This window comes from Oncorhynchus mykiss, chromosome 6 (assembly GCF_057628025.1).
Source record: "Oncorhynchus mykiss isolate SJ-2025 chromosome 6, ASM5762802v1, whole genome shotgun sequence".
Taxonomy (NCBI): Eukaryota; Metazoa; Chordata; class Actinopteri; order Salmoniformes; family Salmonidae; genus Oncorhynchus; species Oncorhynchus mykiss.
The window spans coordinates 68,342,190-68,361,029 of record NC_143027.1 but is presented as its reverse complement, the minus strand read 5'-3'; the positions used below and the strand labels follow the sequence as shown (position 1 = coordinate 68,361,029).

General features: G+C 41.7%; 1 protein-coding gene across 1 annotated transcript in view; it reads right to left on the bottom strand.

Moving 5' to 3' along the window:
* LOC110526426 (protogenin A-like) overlaps nucleotides 1–18,057 on the bottom strand; it is a 44,857-nt gene extending 26,800 nt beyond the window's left edge. Inside the window, exons 1-2 of the mRNA XM_036980822.2 lie at nucleotides 17,880–18,057; nucleotides 15,752–16,054 (exon numbers count right to left, since the gene is read on the bottom strand). Coding sequence (XP_036836717.2) covers nucleotides 15,752–16,054; nucleotides 17,880–17,946 — 370 coding nt within the window. The 5' untranslated portion in view covers nucleotides 17,947–18,057. The remainder of the gene's footprint in view (nucleotides 1–15,751; nucleotides 16,055–17,879) is intronic.
* Between the last annotated feature and the right edge of the window lie 783 nt (nucleotides 18,058–18,840).

Below are 18,840 nucleotides of genomic sequence, written 5' to 3'. Positions count from 1 at the left end.
CACAGACACACAGCATCTAATTCCTAATTAGGCCTACCTCTAGGTCTATTCCTAGAGAGACAACAGATATATTAGGTCTCATATGCTTATAGAAATTAATACATAATTATAACTGTTACCATCATATTATTTGCCACTGATTTTATACTTTAATCCCCCTGAGATAAAGAGGAGGATTAGTGCAGCCGGACGGTGATGATTGGTAGAGAGGTCTGGCAACATCCTGCTTCGATTCCATACAGTTCAGACACCACCTAAACTGTATGGAAACTAAACTCCATGAGAACCCTCATGTACACAGCGTGTGTCCCATTACTGATTTCACCTAAACCTTATCCACCGTTAAGAATAATGCTGCAAGTAGTTCAATGTCTAGAATAAATTGTTAATCGTTTCAAAAATGTTATACAAAATCATCTAGAACATTATGAACCCCCCCTTTTTTCAGTCACTAAGCAGTAAAAAAAACAAAAGCCATTAAGGTCATCCACTCCCATCCCCCTTTTCAACTAAAGACGCCTCAGGTCAATAGTTTGTTAAAGTTACTGTCCAGTGAAAATATTACTTTTAATAATATAATTAACTTTAATAATACGTTAACTCGTACGTATACTCGTATTTGTGGCCAAAGCATAAATTGGAGAAAAAACACTTAAAAAACCCTACATAAAATTTGTATCTCAAACAGACTGTTTCAAAAATGCTTGCTATTACCTCATGGAGGATGATATGACCAGTCAACTCTGGAAACACTCTTTTCATGCCACTTTGATACCGAAATTACTTTTTCATAGCAGGTTAGGAGACTTAACATAGCCGATTAGGAGACTGAGGTTACGGTTAGGAAAAGGGTTAAGGTTAGGGTCATTGAAAATGCTCTCCAAATCTGCTACGAAAATCACTTTATATCGAAGTGGCTTGAATAGAATGTGTCACATGCCCACACCATTCCAACACAGAAAATCTGTATTGTAACACACTTAATTACAACTTTTTGGAAAGAAAACGATTTCACTCATATTGTAATTAATAATACATCATATTTCATAGAAATCTGGAAACACTGGACAGTTACTTTAAAATAAATGACGATGTGCTACTCTTGATACAGACCTCAATTTAAATCACATTTTTGGAATAAATAAATATATAAAATATTTACCAAAAAGCCCCAGGGCTGGATAACATCAACTTAATTATCATAAACAAATAAAACCACTCCTGGAACAACTGCGACCCAGTGCAACCAACATACTAGGCTACATCAGTGAAGGACTATATAAGAAGACTACATCAGAAATACCCAAAACAAGTACCACAAAACAAAATCCTCTTCACCCATTTACTATTCCGAGAAAAAGGAATCAGATAATTCAAAGATACACGTGACATGCGTCTTCAGATTCAAAACAGCTGCATGTTTTCAGAATGCAATGCGCACCACTTAAGTAATGGATTAACAAACAGACTGCAGTGCTCTTTGACCTCTGCACACATCCGATGCTGTTTGTGCTGCAGGGGCGAGCAGCCATCAGCACTCACAGATGAAGAGGCAGTCTGAGGGGAGGGGATGGGAGGGGAGAGAGGCATCAGAGTACCTCTCCTGGGTTCTCTCTCTCTCCATCCAACTCTCTCCCCCCTCCCTAGGCTCAGTTATCTCGCTAGCCCAGTGTAACAATGAGATACTCTACCCAGTGTTTGCCTTCGGAGGCTACCCCACTAACTTTATCACAGAAATTACCCCTCTTCTCTAAATTCTGCACACAAAAAACCCTGAATGCACATCAAACACAGCAGGTTTGCTAGGGGAGAAAAGAGGGGGGGGGAGAGCCAACAGATGAAGAAAAGATACGAGGAGCCGTGTAAAGATTACAAGGAGCTCAGATTTAAAGCGAGGCAAATCCTCACTAGGTGCAAGGTTCATCGTTTCTGATTGAACAGCTGTTATCACTGACATCAGAGAGGAACCCAATCAGCATCTTCTTGCACCTTAAGTCTGAATAATTGAACTATTACCACTCATCAAATTTCACTGACAATCAGCACAGCACAAGTGGTGCACTTCTAGCTGTATCCCTAACAAACCTTTCTTAGAGTACTACTTGAAAGCAACGTAAATCTCAAGCACTGCTCTCGAGAAACCTTGCCTAAAGGTAAACTCCACCCCATCATAAACACACTGGATTGTGTCCCGGCCTCTATAACGGCCGATATGGATAGCTGGACGTAACCTGGGTTTCCAGGTGTCGTGGTGCTGAACAGCGGGAAAGCCCTAACTGCCAGACTGGGCTCTCTGTGAATCCTGATCAGCGCACTGCACTCTGACATCTACTCCGTGTCGTCTTGAGGAAGGCGGCAAGGGGAATTCTGTCCCTCCTAAACGCAGCTGACCCTCTGACATTTCAAGGTAAAGACCTCCTTGTTTTTTTTCACTGGCCACGGGCAGAGCATTCATGAGCAAAGCCAGAATGAACCCAATTCATTTTGGGATCCACAACCTACATTGTCTACCCTGACCAGTTTTAGAGAGCTGCGCCACTTTGCCTTGAACTTTAATTTGCAGAGCGCTTTACTTCTAGTATTTGACTTTCAAATGGAATGCTAACTTATCTAATGAGTTGTGTCCCACCAGTTGCTGTAAAGGCCCATTTCTTTGTGTAAAGTTCTTTTGAAGACAAGGAGACTGATCCTTTCACTGAGCCCCTGGCCACTTTGCTTTGGGCATTTTTAATTAAATTAGTTCTGAGCTTTAAGGCCTCTTGTGTATCAGGCCCTCTGCAGAGGAATATTTGCTGTGGAGATAAGTGCAGGCAGGCATTTGATTGGGACCATCATTGAACGGATACAGGGGCCCATCCCTCAGCAACACGCTCCCATGGAGGAATAAAATGTGGAACCTCTAATCAACATCAAATACATTCCTAAGTGTTGCACAACAGCAGCAATGCAACATGGAGGCATCCATCCCAGTAGCCTGGGGCCTAGGGGCATGAGAGGATGAGCTTCCCAGATACAAAAAATGCTGGATTGACAAACAGAGAGATCCTTATTGATTATTGATTAACTACTAAGCCTCAGTCTAAAATCTATTCTGCTAGGGTTTGTCGAGCTGTGGTCACTGCCATGGCTGCCCAAAATATGTGATTGACCATCTCCTTTGAGTGATGATGGTAGCCAGAGGCGGCACCTAATGCTCCTAAATGAAATATTAAAGCAGATGAGCTGAGGCTCACACTACAATGACTAGATTATAGCTTCAACTATCTCTGTGTGCCCATTTACCATGTACTTTTTCCAGTCACCTTACAGATGACTTTTGAAACACATCAATAATAAAATACGTGCTCTGCATTGCCAGCAAATGCTCATCATATGCACCTCCCCCTGGAGCTTTGGGTGTCCAGTTATTGAGAATGGCCTCCATAAATGAAAAGGTGACTTGACTATTCTCCACCTTTCACAATGTGTTTATGTTACTTAAGGATTTCATTCAACCACATGGAGAATATATAACTACCAAACCCACCTAGCTAAATTGTAAAATAATTTATTGTTTACCCGGATGTTTTGTCCAGCTTGTTTCTAATGATGGGGTGAATGACTGCGCCAAGAAACACAAAAAGAGGATCTGGCCATCAGCCCCTTGCAGTGACCCCACCTCTGACCTCCAACCTCTACAAATCCTGTCCAGCACTGCTGGGGTGGCCTAACGTTCCCCTGCTGGCTCTCTGCAAACTGCCAATCAATCACTCAGAGCCTCCTAAAACTGGGAGGGTACTCTTCCTTCCTACAGATATGAAAGGCCCCCGCTAACATGCTCTTTGTCTTAAAGCCTGTCCACTGCCATTCCATTCTGGCACAGTAAAACAATGCTTTGCATAATGCTTTTCTTCATTTAGTCACTGTGCAGATGGGAGATGTTGGTTTGCTTTACTGTGAAGATGATGGTGCTGAGTTGCAAAAAAAATCTGTTGCTATTGATCATGAACAAAGTGGGGATACACAATAAATCAAATCTCTAACACAAAACATAATGATGGGTATTTGCATTAGGGTATTTAGGTATTTATTATTAGTAATGACCATTTAAATCCTCCTCTAAGGTTCTGCGGCATGCAGACTTTGGACCCTTATCCTAAGAAACAGAAACAAGTTTGACAGCAACAAAAAAATCTGTGAGTGACCCCTGAAAACACATTCACCAATGTCCGAACTAAACTATAGAATTATTCCGTGCCCTGCCTCCCAGCTGGCCGATCTCTTTGTTTTCCAGAGGCCTGCTGAAGCCAGAGGCTCAGTAAACAGCAGGTCAGTGGACAGGTCAAGCCCGGACAAAGGTTCCCTTAGAAACTTCAGGAGCCAGCTCTGTCCCCCTTCCCCCTGGTTCCTCCACAGTACAGGGGTGCTCTATCAACCCGAATCTCCCCATCCCACCCCACCCGAGGACATGCTCTTTAACAAACGGGAATCCAATATTCAGAGCAGTTATATGCTCTCTTCTAATTACTATAGCTTGAAGGATCACACTGCAGGCACAAATTCTACCTCACTACTATGTAGGTAAAAAAGATACTTGTAATGAGGTGGAAAGAATGTGTTTTATACGAGCTGTATGGAGAGGTTTTGTTATGGACATGTTCAACACAGCCACTGAGCGTGCCCAATGAGCATGAATAATCCACTAATAATAAAAAGCAAAGAATATCTTCACAGTAAAGCAAACCATAAAACAAATGTTTATAGTGTGCAGAGTCAGTATACATGTGCATTCAGATACATCCCTTTGTGGTCAGGGGTTTACTTTGTTGTTCTCTGAGCTGTAACTCAGAAACATTCCTATGTTTTTTTGTGTTTTTTTTTTTGGAGGGGCAGAGGAGCTCAGAGTTTAGCCAGGGTGTCTGTCGACAGGTCAATCAATGGCTGCTGCTGAGCTCTGCTCTGAGGTCTCCTCTGCAGCACTAATTTCCTCCAGGCCTCTCGGTTCCTAGCAGTAGACAAACACAGTGAGTGGTCAAGCAGGGGACAGAACTGGAGCTTTCTATCTACTTCAAGGCCCTGGCTACATGTGTGGCTTCTCCTCGCTCCTGATTGGAACAAGGTGGATGAGCACTGAAGCCAGATCCAAAGTGGCTTGTCGGGGGATCTGCTCTGGCAGCTTGTCAAAAGAGATCTGCAGAGCAATTGAGTGGAAACACTGGCCCTACTCCTGCAGATGACCTGGGCCAGGCCTGCAGCTTCACTATGCATGACTAGGTAGAGACTGGAGTTGGTCCTGGTCAGGTCATGTTGTCAGGAAACCGTCTGGGCCCTACTCATAATCAGTGAAAGTATAGAGGAGTATTGACTCCTCCCACCCTTATGAGTCATAAGTGACAGGACAAATAACATTACTGTAAGTGTTAAACAGTAGGACTGAAGGATTTCTTTGGACAGCATTACAAGAGAGAGGAAGAAGCGAACAGCTATTTATGACTACAACAAAAATCCTTGGCCTTTAGGTCCAAATATTGACAGTTTTGTACTGAACCCAATAGAACATTTAACCACTTTAGCATTCAACGTCATCAGACCTGTCAGAGAGAGACAACACAACTAAAGCTGTTAAGCATTTGGTTTTGATTTCAACCAATTTCTAGAAAAAAACTATTTCAGTGATAATTACTATGATCTGACAAATGTTTGACATGGTGATATTGATTTGTGCAATTCATTCAAATGAGGGACAGCAGATCTGTGTTGTGGGCTGTGGACAGAGCTGGGCAGGGAAGGGTTCAATACGGGAGGGTGAGTGGGTGGGGAGGAACGCTCCTTTCCTGACTTCATATGCAAATGACACATGAATGGCCTAATGCTTGGATTGAGAGGAAACAGTTTAGCAAGCAAGCAGTAAATATTAAACTGTTGAGGTTTCATGTAAATGGACACTGCCTTGGCTTGCTGCTCACATTTTATGAAAGGTCAAAAGGTGGCAAAGAACTGAGAATCCCAGAAAATACCAGAAACTATCCATTAAGATAAGAGGAACAGGTATCTCTCTTTCTTTCAAGAGGGACTGAGTCACGTAGTGCTTTGGTCTTTTTATGCACATTGGAATGCGTCACACATTGGAATGAGTTCTAGGTATTCCACACTATGTAACAAGAATAGCTCAGGCTAGTCTCTCTCCCTCCTAACCTTTAACGCTGAGTGGAAACAAAAGGAGCTTGTTGTCCAATCGATCCTTTGCTTTGTTTCCTTGTGTTGCTTTAAAGGAGGCTATTTAATGAGTTTCAAATTGAATGCCTCCAATGGAACAGAACCCAAGAAACTCTTGAGTGATGAGTTCCCTCAAAATGTGGCAAGACCCCACACCGCATTTGTCTTTTCCCCTTTAATAAATAATAAGGGTTCCTGAAAAAAAATGCTCAGCCTGGCAATTGAGGGGAAGAATGCAATGCTGAACAGCCCCACAAATTAATCATTGGCCGGGCGAGCTGGGCTGGGTCAGGAAGCAGGCTACTGGAGGAAGGTCCATAGAGCCTGCAGAACAGCCCAATGGTCATTGGCCCAGGGCAAACAAAGCACATATCCCATGAGCACTGTGACCTCTCTGTCCCCTGGCCAGTGGGGGTGTGGGGTTAAGACAGGGACACTTGCCCCCTCCTCCCATCTCTTATCTGGTGTCAAAGTTCTCCAATCATTCAACATCAGCCCTTCACCCACCAGAGACAGTGCTTTCATTGTGTCTAATCTCTTCATCAGAGTGCTGGTTTTAAACAGTTAATTTTCAAGTCAGTACAGTCTTCTACTTAATTAAGGGAAAAGGGAAAAGGGGGATACCTAGTCAGTTGTACAACTGAATGCATTCAACTGAAATGTGTCTTCCGCATTTAACCCAATCCCTCTGAATCAATTATTGTGTCATGCTTTGTTTCTCTAAAATGAAAACAAGTCACCATAAAATAAGGCTTTGTGCTCAAAATCCAATAGGAGATGATGCCAATGGAAAACATAACACAGACATACAGTGCCTTGCGAAAGTATTCGCCCCCCTTGAACTTTGCGACCTTTTGCCACATTTCAGGCTTCAAACATAAAGTTATAAAACTGTATTTTTTTGTGAAGAATCAACAACAAGTGGGACACAATCATGAAGTGGAATGACATTTATTGGATATTGCAAACTTTTTTAACAAATCAAAAACTGAAAAATTGGGCGTGCAAAATTATTCAGCCCCCTTAAGTTAATACTTTGTAGCGCCACCTTTTGCTGCGATTACAGCTGTAAGTCGCTTGGGGTATGTCTCTATCAGTTTTGCACATCGAGAGACTGAAATTTTTTCCCATTCCTCCTTGCAAAACAGCTCGAGCTCAGTGAGGTTGGATGGAGAGCATTTGTGAACAGCAGTTTTCAGTTCTTTCCACAGATTCTCGATTGGATTCAGGTCTGGACTTTGACTTGGCCATTCTAACACCTGGATATGTTTATTTTTGAACCATTCCATTGTAGATTTTGCTTTATGTTTTGGATCATTGTCTTGTTGGAAGACAAATCTCCGTCCCAGTCTCAGGTCTTTTGCAGACTCCATCAGGTTTTCTTCCAGAATGGTCCTGTATTTGGCTCCATCCATCTTCCCATCAATTTTAACCATCTTCCCTGTCCCTGCTGAAGAAAAGCAGGCCCAAACCATGATGCTGCCACCACCATGTTTGACAGTGGGGATGGTGTGTTCAGCTGTGTTGCTTTTACGCCAAACATAACGTTTTGCATTGTTGCCAAAAAGTTCAATTTTGGTTTCATCTGACCAGAGCACCTTCTTCCACATGTTTGGTGTGTCTCCCAGGTGGCTTGTGGCAAACTTTAAACGACACTTTTTATGGATATCTTTAAGAAATGGCTTTCTTCTTGCCACTCTTCCATAAAGGCCAGATTTGTGCAATATACGACTGATTGTTGTCCTATGGACAGAGTCTCCCACCTCAGCTGTAGATCTCTGCAGTTCATCCAGAGTGATCATGGGCCTCTTGGCTGCATCTCTGATCAGTCTTCTCCTTGTATGAGCTGAAAGTTTAGAGGGACGGCCAGGTCTTGGTAGATTTGCAGTGGTCTGATACTCCTTCCATTTCAATATTAACGCTTGCACAGTGCTCCTTGGGATGTTTAAAGCTTGGGAAATCTTTTTGTATCCAAATCCGGCTTTAAACTTCTTCACAACAGTATCTCGGACCTGCCTGGTGTGTTCCTTGTTCTTCATGATGCTCTCTGCGCTTTTAACGGACTTCTGAGACTATCACAGTGCAGGTGCATTTATACGGAGACTTGATTACACACAGGTGGATTGTATTTATCATCATTAGTCATTTAGGTCAACATTGAATCATTCAGAGATCCTCACTGAACTTCTGGAGAGAGTTTGCTGCACTGAAAGTAAAGGGGCTGAATAATTTTGCACGCCCAATTTTTCAGTTTTTGATATGTTAAAAAAGTTTGAAATATCCAATAAATGTCGTTCCACTTCATGATTGTGTCCCACTTGTTGTTGATTCTTCACAAAAAAATACAGTTTTATATCTTTATGTTTGAAGCCTGAAATGTGGCAAAAGGTCGCAAAGTTCAAGGGGGCCGAATACTTTCGCAAGGCACTGTACCTGTAGATTGAGTGGGCACTGATAGGGGACTGTTGAAGTAATTGATAAATGAGAAGGAATGTCTAGCATTATTGCAGGGAGGATTTAAATCGTGAGTACTTAAGTACCTAACATCTTTGGGCAATCTAAAGAAACCTTGGACCTCTGGAACTTCAGTCCAAGGAAACCATGGAAATCATGAGGGAGAAAAGAAGCCAGGCTCAGATACTTATTTCTCTTAAATAATTATTTCAAACATTCACTTCAATCCATTACTGTGCCTTTAGGTTTGCTTTTCCTTTATTGTGGTCCTAATGCTGCAGAGCCTTTGCAGGTCTAATACATTCCTTAGCAACCAAAATAAACACTGGGGCTGTGGTCACACACGGAAAGAGCTGGTGGGGTCAAACAACCATTTTGTTGGATTCACAAAGTCTGCTGTGGAATAGTCATTTGGGTGCTTTATTGTGGACCACAATATGAAGTTAGTAAACTGTTCAGCATTAGGAATCCTTACAACCATGTATTCCGTTTTTTACAACCAGTATTCTGTATGCTTACTCCAGAGGCCAAGTGTATTTTCACTACATGCTTGTCATTTATCGGGGTAGTAAAAAATGGTCCCAAATCCCTGCTGAAAAAAAACGGCATAGACCAGCATACATTTCAAGCTGGTCCATGCTGGTATTTGCTAGTCCATGTTGGTCTATGCTGGACAGATGTTGGTCAAGCTGGTTTGACCAGCATGTTATAGCTGGTTGGCCAGCATGGTCCAGCTGGCTATGCTGGTTGGCCAGCATGGTCTAGCAAGTTTTGCTGGTGATCAGCCTTCAAGGTATTTTGGACACTGGTGACCAGCCTTCACTGTGTTTTGGACTTATACCAGCTTATGTTGGTGTAGTATATTGGTGATCAAGCTGGTTTTAGCTGGTCAAGCTGGTCTGACCACGCCCATCATTATCATATTTCCCAGCATGCTCCATTACAGTTGATTTTTAGAATTGTTTGTTGTGTTTTTTGCATGTACATTGATTGATTAATTAATCTTATGCTACACAAAGATAAATAACATACATTTTTCAAAACTAATCCAATCTGTTCGTTGGATTTATTGCACCCATTACTGAAATGGTTGTTCCAGTTTATTATTTGGGTAGTCTCATTTCTTCTTCTTTTTCTTAACCTTGGCAGTCATTCTGAATGGGGGAAAACGTCCAATTGTTGGATATCCACACTCTGGCTGGATTCCATTAGGAATGATGTGACTTGATGCTGGTTCTGCTGGTGACCAGCTTATGCAGGTCACCAGCAAAAATACAGGTAAAGTGAAGACACCATGAAAACACAACAAAACAAGCACCTGTTCTGAACCAACCTGTTGGTCTACGCTATTCTTTTTCATCAGGGATGTGTGTGTGATTCGTTATATATTTTATGCCTCCTATCTATTCTCTCTTGTGAAATCAATGAGCGAGATATATTATCTACACTGGTTTTGTAACCTCGAAAAAACACAATTGGGAGCTAATTTTTGAGTCAACTAAAAACATCCCAGCACACTCACAGTAAGACCTTGCATCGGAACCGATGGATAAGGATATGGATAAAGACATGGATATGGATATGGTTTTACAATGTCTGTGTATTGCGTAATGCCCTGTGAACCTCTGGAAACATGGTTTAGGATGCCTGGAGGGATCATACTCATCTCTACAGAGAACCCCATCAATCTGAGGAGGCCTACTGACAGCACTCACGTGGTTAGCTACTAAGTCACATGGCCGTTCATCAAGACACAATCCCCTCTCATCGTTTTCCTCAGGGCAACTGACATTTAACGTTTCTCAAACCATCCATTTCCTGCCTATAATGGTCAACTTAAATCATTATCTCTGACTCAACACTAACATTTACTTGTTCAGGAAAATACCAGGTAAAAAAGGAGGCCCGGCTTCAAAGTGGGAGCATCTGCTCCGAGGACAAAGGGATTTTCAAAGAGTAGAAACCAGATCTGAAAACAGAACTAGCCTAAGATGGTGTTAGGGATGGTCTTCCCACATTTATAACATAAAACCTTTTTACAATTTTCGGAAAAACATCTTCTAAAATCTTTATAACGTAAAAGACTTTCTAAAATCTAAAAAAGTGAATAAACAGATCAACGACCATTTCGAATCCCACCGTACCTTCTCCAATATTCAATCTGGTTTCCGGTTTCCGAGCTGGTCATGGTTGCACCTCAGCCACGCTCAAGGTCCTAAACGATATCATAACCACCATCGATAAAAGACAGTCTTCATCGACGTAGCCAAGGCTTTCGACTCTGTCAATAACCGCATTCTTATCGGCAGACTCAATAGCCTTGGCTTCTCAAATGACTGCCTCGCCTGGTTCACCAACTACTTCTCAGAGTTCAGTGTGTCAAAATGGAGGGCCTGTTGTCCGGACCTCAGTCTCTATGGGGGAGTCACAGGTTTAAATTCTCGGGCCGACTCTTTTCTCTGTATATATCAATGATGTCGCTCTTGCTGCTGGTGATTCTCTGATCCACCTCTACGCAGACGACACCATTCTGTATACATCTGGCCCTTCTTTGGACACTGTGTTAACAAACCTCCAAACGAGCTTTAACACCATATAACACTTCTTCTGTGACCTCTAACTGCTCTTAAATGCTGGCAAAACTAAGTTCATGCTCTTCAACCGATTGCTGCCCGCACCCTCCCACCCGACTAGCATCACTACTCTGGACGGTTCTGACCTAGAATATGTGGACAACTACAAATACCTAGGTGTCTGGTTAGACTGTAAACTCTCCTTCCAGACTCACATTAAGCATCTCCAATCCAAAATTAAATGTAGAATTGGCTTCCTATTTCGCAACAAAGCCTCCTTCACTCATGCCGCCAAACATACCCTCGTAAAACTGACTATCCTACCAATCCTTGACTTTGGCGATGTAATTTACAAAATAGCCCCCAACACTCTACTCAGCAAACTGGATGTAGTCTATCACAATGTCATTCGTTTTATCACCAAAGCCCCATATACTACCCACCACTGTGACCTATATGCTCTGGTTGGCTGGCACTCACTACATATCCGTCACCAAACCCACTGGCTCCAGGTCATCTATAAGTCTTTGCTAGGTAAAGCCCTGCCTTATCTCAGCTCACTGGTCACCATAGCAACACCCACCTGTAGCACGCACTCCAGCAGGTATATTGCACTGGTCATCCCCAAAGCCAACACATCCTTTGGCCGCCTTTCCTTCCCATTCTCTGCTGCCAATGACTGGAACGAATTGAAAAAATCTCTGAAGCTGGGGTCTTATATCTCCCTCTCTAACTTTAAGCATCAGCTGTCAGAGCAGCTTACCAATCACTGTACCTGTACATAACCAATCTGTAAATAGCACACCTGACTACCTCATCCCCATATTATTACTTACCCTCTTGCTTTATCTTGTCCAGGTCACAGTTGTAAATGAGAACTTGTTCTCAACTGGCCTACCTGGTTAAATAAAGGTGAAATAAATCAAATAAAAAAACAATTAACCAAATTTAGTGTTATTTTTTGTTAAATAATGCCACAGTCTTTCTAAAGGCCAGAGTCAGAAAGGACTTGGCAGCATGACTGATAGTGAGGGATATCTATTAAGGCCAGAGGTGAGAAGAGCCTCTGGGCAGAAGGTACAAAAGGTCCCCCACATGTTGCACAAACAATCTTCCTGGTGAAGGATGCAACACATGAAAAGCTCAGAGCCACAGTAACGCTCACTCTGAAATCTTTTCACAGCAGTCAATAAGGAGTGTTTTTTCAATGCAACCAGGGGCATCATAAATGACACCTAGGGCACAGTAACATCAATAAAAAGCATCTTAAGACCTAAGGATACAAAACAAATAGGCCATGTCGGAAAGTCATATCATTTACAAAAAGTAACTTTCTCAAACTTAAAAAGAGTTGATTGAAAAAGCATAATTGAAGTTAGTATAATCAAATTTGATTTTAAAAAACAAAATCTAAATTTAAAAAGTTTAATCAAACTCTGCAGTGCCATTGTCATAATTACCCTTTCAGCAGTGAATAGGCCCAGCTGTCCTAACCATTGATCTCTGGACAAACAAATGCCCCCTAATAACTCATTTTAGTCAGGGGGCAGTTGGGGGCAAGGTGGACAAAGAAGGCCAGAGTGAAAAGCTTTTCATTAATTCTTCAGAGTAGCAGAGCAGAAAACCATAGTGAGGAGACCACTAGCCTCTGTCTCACTGGCTGGCCATGCAATAAAGTTTGGCCATTTAGACACTCAAGGAAAGGCTGTGGTATGAGTGAACGGCAAATTCAAAATTGTGTGCGCGTGTGTGTGTGTGTGTGTGTGTGTTTCTCGACAACCCCCACTGCCACCTTTGTTTTCTACCACTGAGCATTTCTCAGGTATGTGCAAATTTTATGAGCTTCCAGATAGACCGTCAAGCAGGTCTAAGTGTCCCTTTAAAACAAGCCTATAAACTCCGCTGGCAGCCTTTATCACCTCTTAAGTTCATAATATAAAAGAGCAAACCCTCTCAATTAATAAAACTACAAACACATAGCGTCCTGTAAAAATCACAGTAAGGACACAGGCCACTGTAATAGCGGACTGAAACTAGCTGTTGAGAGGGTCAAAGTCATTTTAGTGGCTTTAAGGCAGTCACTGTTTTCATGTACCTCATGCAAATCAAGACTCATTAACTCTGTATTTTATTGGTGTAGCATCTACAAGTCTGTGTGGCATCTTCCAAAACAAAAAAAGATTGAGGTTGTATTGCACTCAATTGTCCTGATAGTAATCTCGATTAACCCAGAACAAAAGTCTTGCGTTATTGGTCAGGTGCTCGATTAAGTTTTGGGTCCATACATGTTAAGAGAAGGGATCAAGAGATGGTAGAACGAGGAGCTTCACCCTCTCTCTTCACAAGTTACGGGCCAAATGTCCCCTCCCCTTCCGGAATACGAAAGATACTTGCAAAATCGTGATTTGTCCAAATAAGCAGTGGCGAAAAACCCAAACACTGTAACTACTGCTGCTCATTATCCAACAATTCCCATTACTTCCCAACAGATGCGATGGTACCGGTTATGTTTACGTAGATCTGTCCATGAGCGATTACCCTGAGAGTCATTTCAAAAGTGCTTGTAAAGGCCCCAAAATAGTAACTTTTTCTCTCTTACATATAAATCTAGGCCTATCTGGAAAGCAAACATTTTATCAATGGTGTCTGTTTGTTTTATAGGTTTATAGGTCAGCTTAGGGAACTGAACCAGGACTGACACATTCTTGTCTCTCAACATCTACTTGTCAGTGGATTGTCAGGATCATATCAGACAGGAGATGTGCTCCTAAAGAATGGTATTCCAACCAGTGGGCTCTTCAGGAACCATGACCTCACAGCGGTAAATCATTTTAACAATTTTAACAACTAAATTATTTCACAACAATCCTGCCCAATTCTACATGGATCAGGACTTAACTTTTCCATATACAATTAGAATTAGTAACCATCACAATATTCTTGGATGGGTGCATGTCTTAAATGCCACGTAAAAGCTCAGGTTTCCCTGTGAAAAGGAATGCAAGGGAGGGAAAAAAAGACCAATTCTTTTGTGCAAAAGAAGCACAGCAAGAAACATGGCCTGGGGGGTGGTGACACCAGGGAACAGGGTCCCTAAAGAGCAGCTCTGGCTAAAGCTGCTCCACTGGCCGTTTAAAAAAATAGGCAGCAGGCTCATATACGTGCTACTGGGAGAGAAAAAAAACATTCCAAAAGAACAATTCCCAGTGATCATGGAGCAACGACATGAAAGCCCAGTCCAGTGAATAGGGGTCATCTGCTCTTTAGCACTGGTGTAACCGGCATCCTGGACAGCTCCTAACCTTTCAAACCTGCAGCTCCCTCATTTGCACACCAATGGACATATTCTCCTCTACTCAGAGTATCTTTTTGGCTTAAGGCCCCAAACTTTGAAGGCTGTAACCCCCCTTCCCCCCAATGACACCACTGAAGCCTCCAATGCCTTCCTTTCCTCAGCTATTAGGTGGATTAGATAACCGGAATGCCCAAAACGCAACATTGGGCATTACACTGGCGAAGAAAGAAACGAGATTAGACGCACCAGACAACATAGAAAATGATAGCACCCTGATGGTGATGAGAGAAAGACCCCCTTTTCCTCGGTTTCAGAGCTGGGAAATGCCTATTTTATGCCTCCCCAATGACTATGTCAGCAAACATTTTAGCAGATAACTACAAGCAAGATCTCTCACTCTGTTAAATCATCATTTCAACACAGAGGATTGTGGCTCTACACTCTTAGAAAATAAGGTACTCTCTAGAACTTAAAAGGGTTATTCGGCTGTCCCCATAGGAGAACCCTTTGAATAATTTTTTTTTGTTTCCAGGTAGATCCTTTTGGATTCCATGTATAACTCTTTCCACAGAGGGTTCTACCCGGAACCCAAAAGGGTTCTACCCAGAACCCAAAAGGGTTCTACCCAGAACCCAAAAGGGTTCTCCTATGGGCACAGCAGAAGAACCCTTTTGGAAACCTTTTTTCTAAGAGTGTACATGAAACCTTTTGTTCAGTTGTATACCTGCTAAGAAGTTAAGAACTTGTGCTGATAGAGGTGAGCTTAGTACAAGCCCTGCACTAAAGTGGATATCATTACCATGCTTTCAAGATGAAAACACAATTGTGACTCATGACTTCCTTTGTTCATCAAGTAAATGTTATTATGACATGCAATGACATAACATCCTCAGAGTAAGGCTTGGCTAACCTTTCAAAGTATTAAACACATTAAAATAAGTCACACAGATCCTATGCAGTTACATGAAATGGTAATTATATGTATCTACACAGTAACTAAAGATTCGAAGGAGAATGTGGATGGTTTATGTTACTTATCATAAGTAAGTAAGTGTACAATGTACATCCAATGTAAATAGTTGTCTACTTTTCTACTGTGTTTATGAAGTTCCCCATGACCAGGCACCAACATGACCAATGATGTACATCTTCTGTGGCCCAAAGGTTGGAGGCCCTGCATAACCTCTCCATTATTCCATGTGATGCTTATACACAACTCCAGTATGATACTTACTTGCAATTGTAAGACAGACTTTCTGGCTCAGGATGGCTCCATACTTGTTCTGAGCGAGGCACTGGTAAAACCCTTCATCTGATTTGTCTCCTCTCCTGCTCTCCACCTCCGAAATAGAAAGTGAGCCGTTGGAGAGAATGTAGACGCGGTCGTTCTCTGCAACTTTTACTCCATTTTTAAGCCACCTGATGGCAATAGGCGACTCTCCGTGGGCCTGACAGTCCAATATAACGGGATCCTTCCGCATGACAGTAACATCGTGGGGCTCTTTGATAAAAAATAACTCACTAAAACACAAAACACCTGTGGGGAAGAGAAGAGAACAGAGTCAGTGCCTGGCTGGAGTGGGAGAAGACGCAATGTGATGAAATTAGCGACAATTCTAGGCCAGGACCTACAACTATTCTACTTTGTCCACAGGCATATTGCTTTGGTAGGATCTACACTTGAAAGCATGTTAACATCATAGTGACTACAGGCAAGGGCTTGGAGCCCATCCAACAGCAAGCAGGTCTCGGTGTACTGAGGTACAGCACTCCTATTTCATTTCTTTCTGCTCCAATTGAATCCTATTACTCATGTCTCACAAAGCTGTGAAGTCACTGATTTCATGGCTCCATTCAGTCACACATGTTTTATTGCACTCCCCAGCATTAAAATCATAAGTAGCTCCCCTTTCAATGATAAGACCGCCAGCTGTAATAAAGTAACAATCCAGGCAGGAAGCAAAAGCCTTTATAATTTCCCAAATCAAATGTGATGGCTTCAACCATCTAATGTCGTAATGGAAATATTAATTGCTCTGTTGGCTACTAATAGTTTCATGTTAAACAATTCCTAATTTATTGTGAACCATTCTGAGAACACTATGGGATTCACTATGGGATTCACAGCTTATAACCATTTAATTTAACACTTTAGACTGCAAACCTTGTAGCCTACCTTTGGTTTATCAGAATTCACTAGTGCTAAATAAACCCAGGCAACATGTTTTGAGGCATGTTCACCAGTATAAGACTTCACATAACACTTTATAACACTTGAATACTTTCTATAACACAAATTCTCCAATAAACAAACACTATACTTGATCTGGTCAAGTTCCATCTGAGCTGGGGGACCCCGTCCCATGTCTCTATGGTACAACACCGGAGATTAGGTAAATGAATAGATGAAAGCATGTCCTATTTAAATGATAGGCCAGTGTAGCCTACTATATATATTTCAGAAATACCACATGTACTTTGATAATCAAATTGGCCTGCACATTTGCTGAAGGGGAAAAATGCAAGCTGTCAAAAAGGTTTGATGTAGGCTACTTGAAGAAAAAATCCAACACCATTCACTAATTAAATTGTTGGAAATCAATTTCAATATATATGTATATATTTTAAACATTGAGCTGATCACCATATTCGGAGCAGCTACTTCCCACGGCAATTTACACAACATTATATTAATTGTTAATTGCCTATTTTAATTGACTGTATCAAACGTCAAAGTGGATTATTTATGGAGAGAAAATCAGTAGCCAGTTTTTCTATTGACATAATAATGAATTTGTATGTACTGAATGAACATAACATGAGTTAGGAATTGCTAACCTATATGTTTTTTTGCGTTTATCAATATCTCAAACCAGGGCTGGTATTATTGCACAATCCACGTGTATCTGATTGCTTTGTTGTGCTGCACGTATTCAATTTTATTTAGAAACCCGGGTTATCATGTAACTCGCGACACAAGCAAAAACCAAGCATAAACATGTATAGGTTCTGTGTTTATCTAAATATATAGCCTACATATGGCAATAGTCGAAGCAGTCAGTTGTCAGCGTGGCCATTTCATTGCCCCCTAAACTCCGGGCAGTGGCAGTGCGTCCATTCATCTATAGAAATCGCAACTAAGGCTAAACTCTTCAATGTGGTATATTCGTTAGTACAGAACACTTCAACTAACTTCAACTAACTTCGTGTTTATCAGTTTAAATAGCAACCCCTGTTAGGATAGGAGTAACGTTATGAGTATGGACACACGTTCAATGTCCAGTTCGGCATTTTCCCACCACTAAATCAGTCACTATCATTTCAATTTGACATAAACTCAAACACAATGTTAACTGTCTTACCTGAGATTGGAAGGAAAAACGCAAAAAACAGGAAGCGCTGATATAATTTCCTTTTAAAAGACTCCATTTATTCAAATTGTTCTCGCATACTAACTCTCTCAGCCACTACCTCCAGTCGAACTACGTGCTAATCCAAGAGGAAAGTGACTGCGCTCCTGATCGCAGCAGGGATTACTTTTTCCTCGGAGCAGATGGACATCACCCCACCCAGTGCTGTGTTCTACGGTTGAGTAATTCATGGTGGAGATGTATGGGAGAGTTCCTTTGCCACCATCAGTCGGCGAATCAATACACAGGCCAACATCTTGATCACTTCTATTTTTTTATGAGTGCCATAGCAGGTATACTTTGGTCAGGTGTCACTGTGAAGTTAATACACGAAAGTTAATGCATACAACACATCTGTGCGATTAATGCATATGGTTTGTTAATTTCCCTTATGCCTTTTGAAAACATGGAGCAGACCTTTACTTTGATGACTCATCAGGATCCATGATAATTCAATGATAACTAAGAGGCTTGGGAATTAGAATGATAATTCACCTGGACATAGACATACCTAAATAAACAAGGCTATAGAGTTTCAACCATGGAACATGATTGAGTATCATTGAGAGAATATGATCCACATGCCCTCATAGATCTGGGGAGCATTATGCACAGCTATCCTGCCTTGAGTGCAGTGTTGAATGATGACTAGAGGAAACCCACCATGAAACTCACAGTTGTTAATGTGCAAGGTGTGACTATGGTCTATTGCTTACTAAGAATTTAATTCCTGGTAAGCATCAGTTCCTTAGGAAAAGTGTGTTTGTGTGGAAAGGGCTTTGGAGTTGTAGTTCATGTGGATAGTTTGGATATGCAATAAATAATTTATCATACTGTCTGCCAAAAGAACCAGGGCAACATGTTATATTCTGGGTCTAATATTTATGTGTGCATGCGTGTGTTTATTCATATT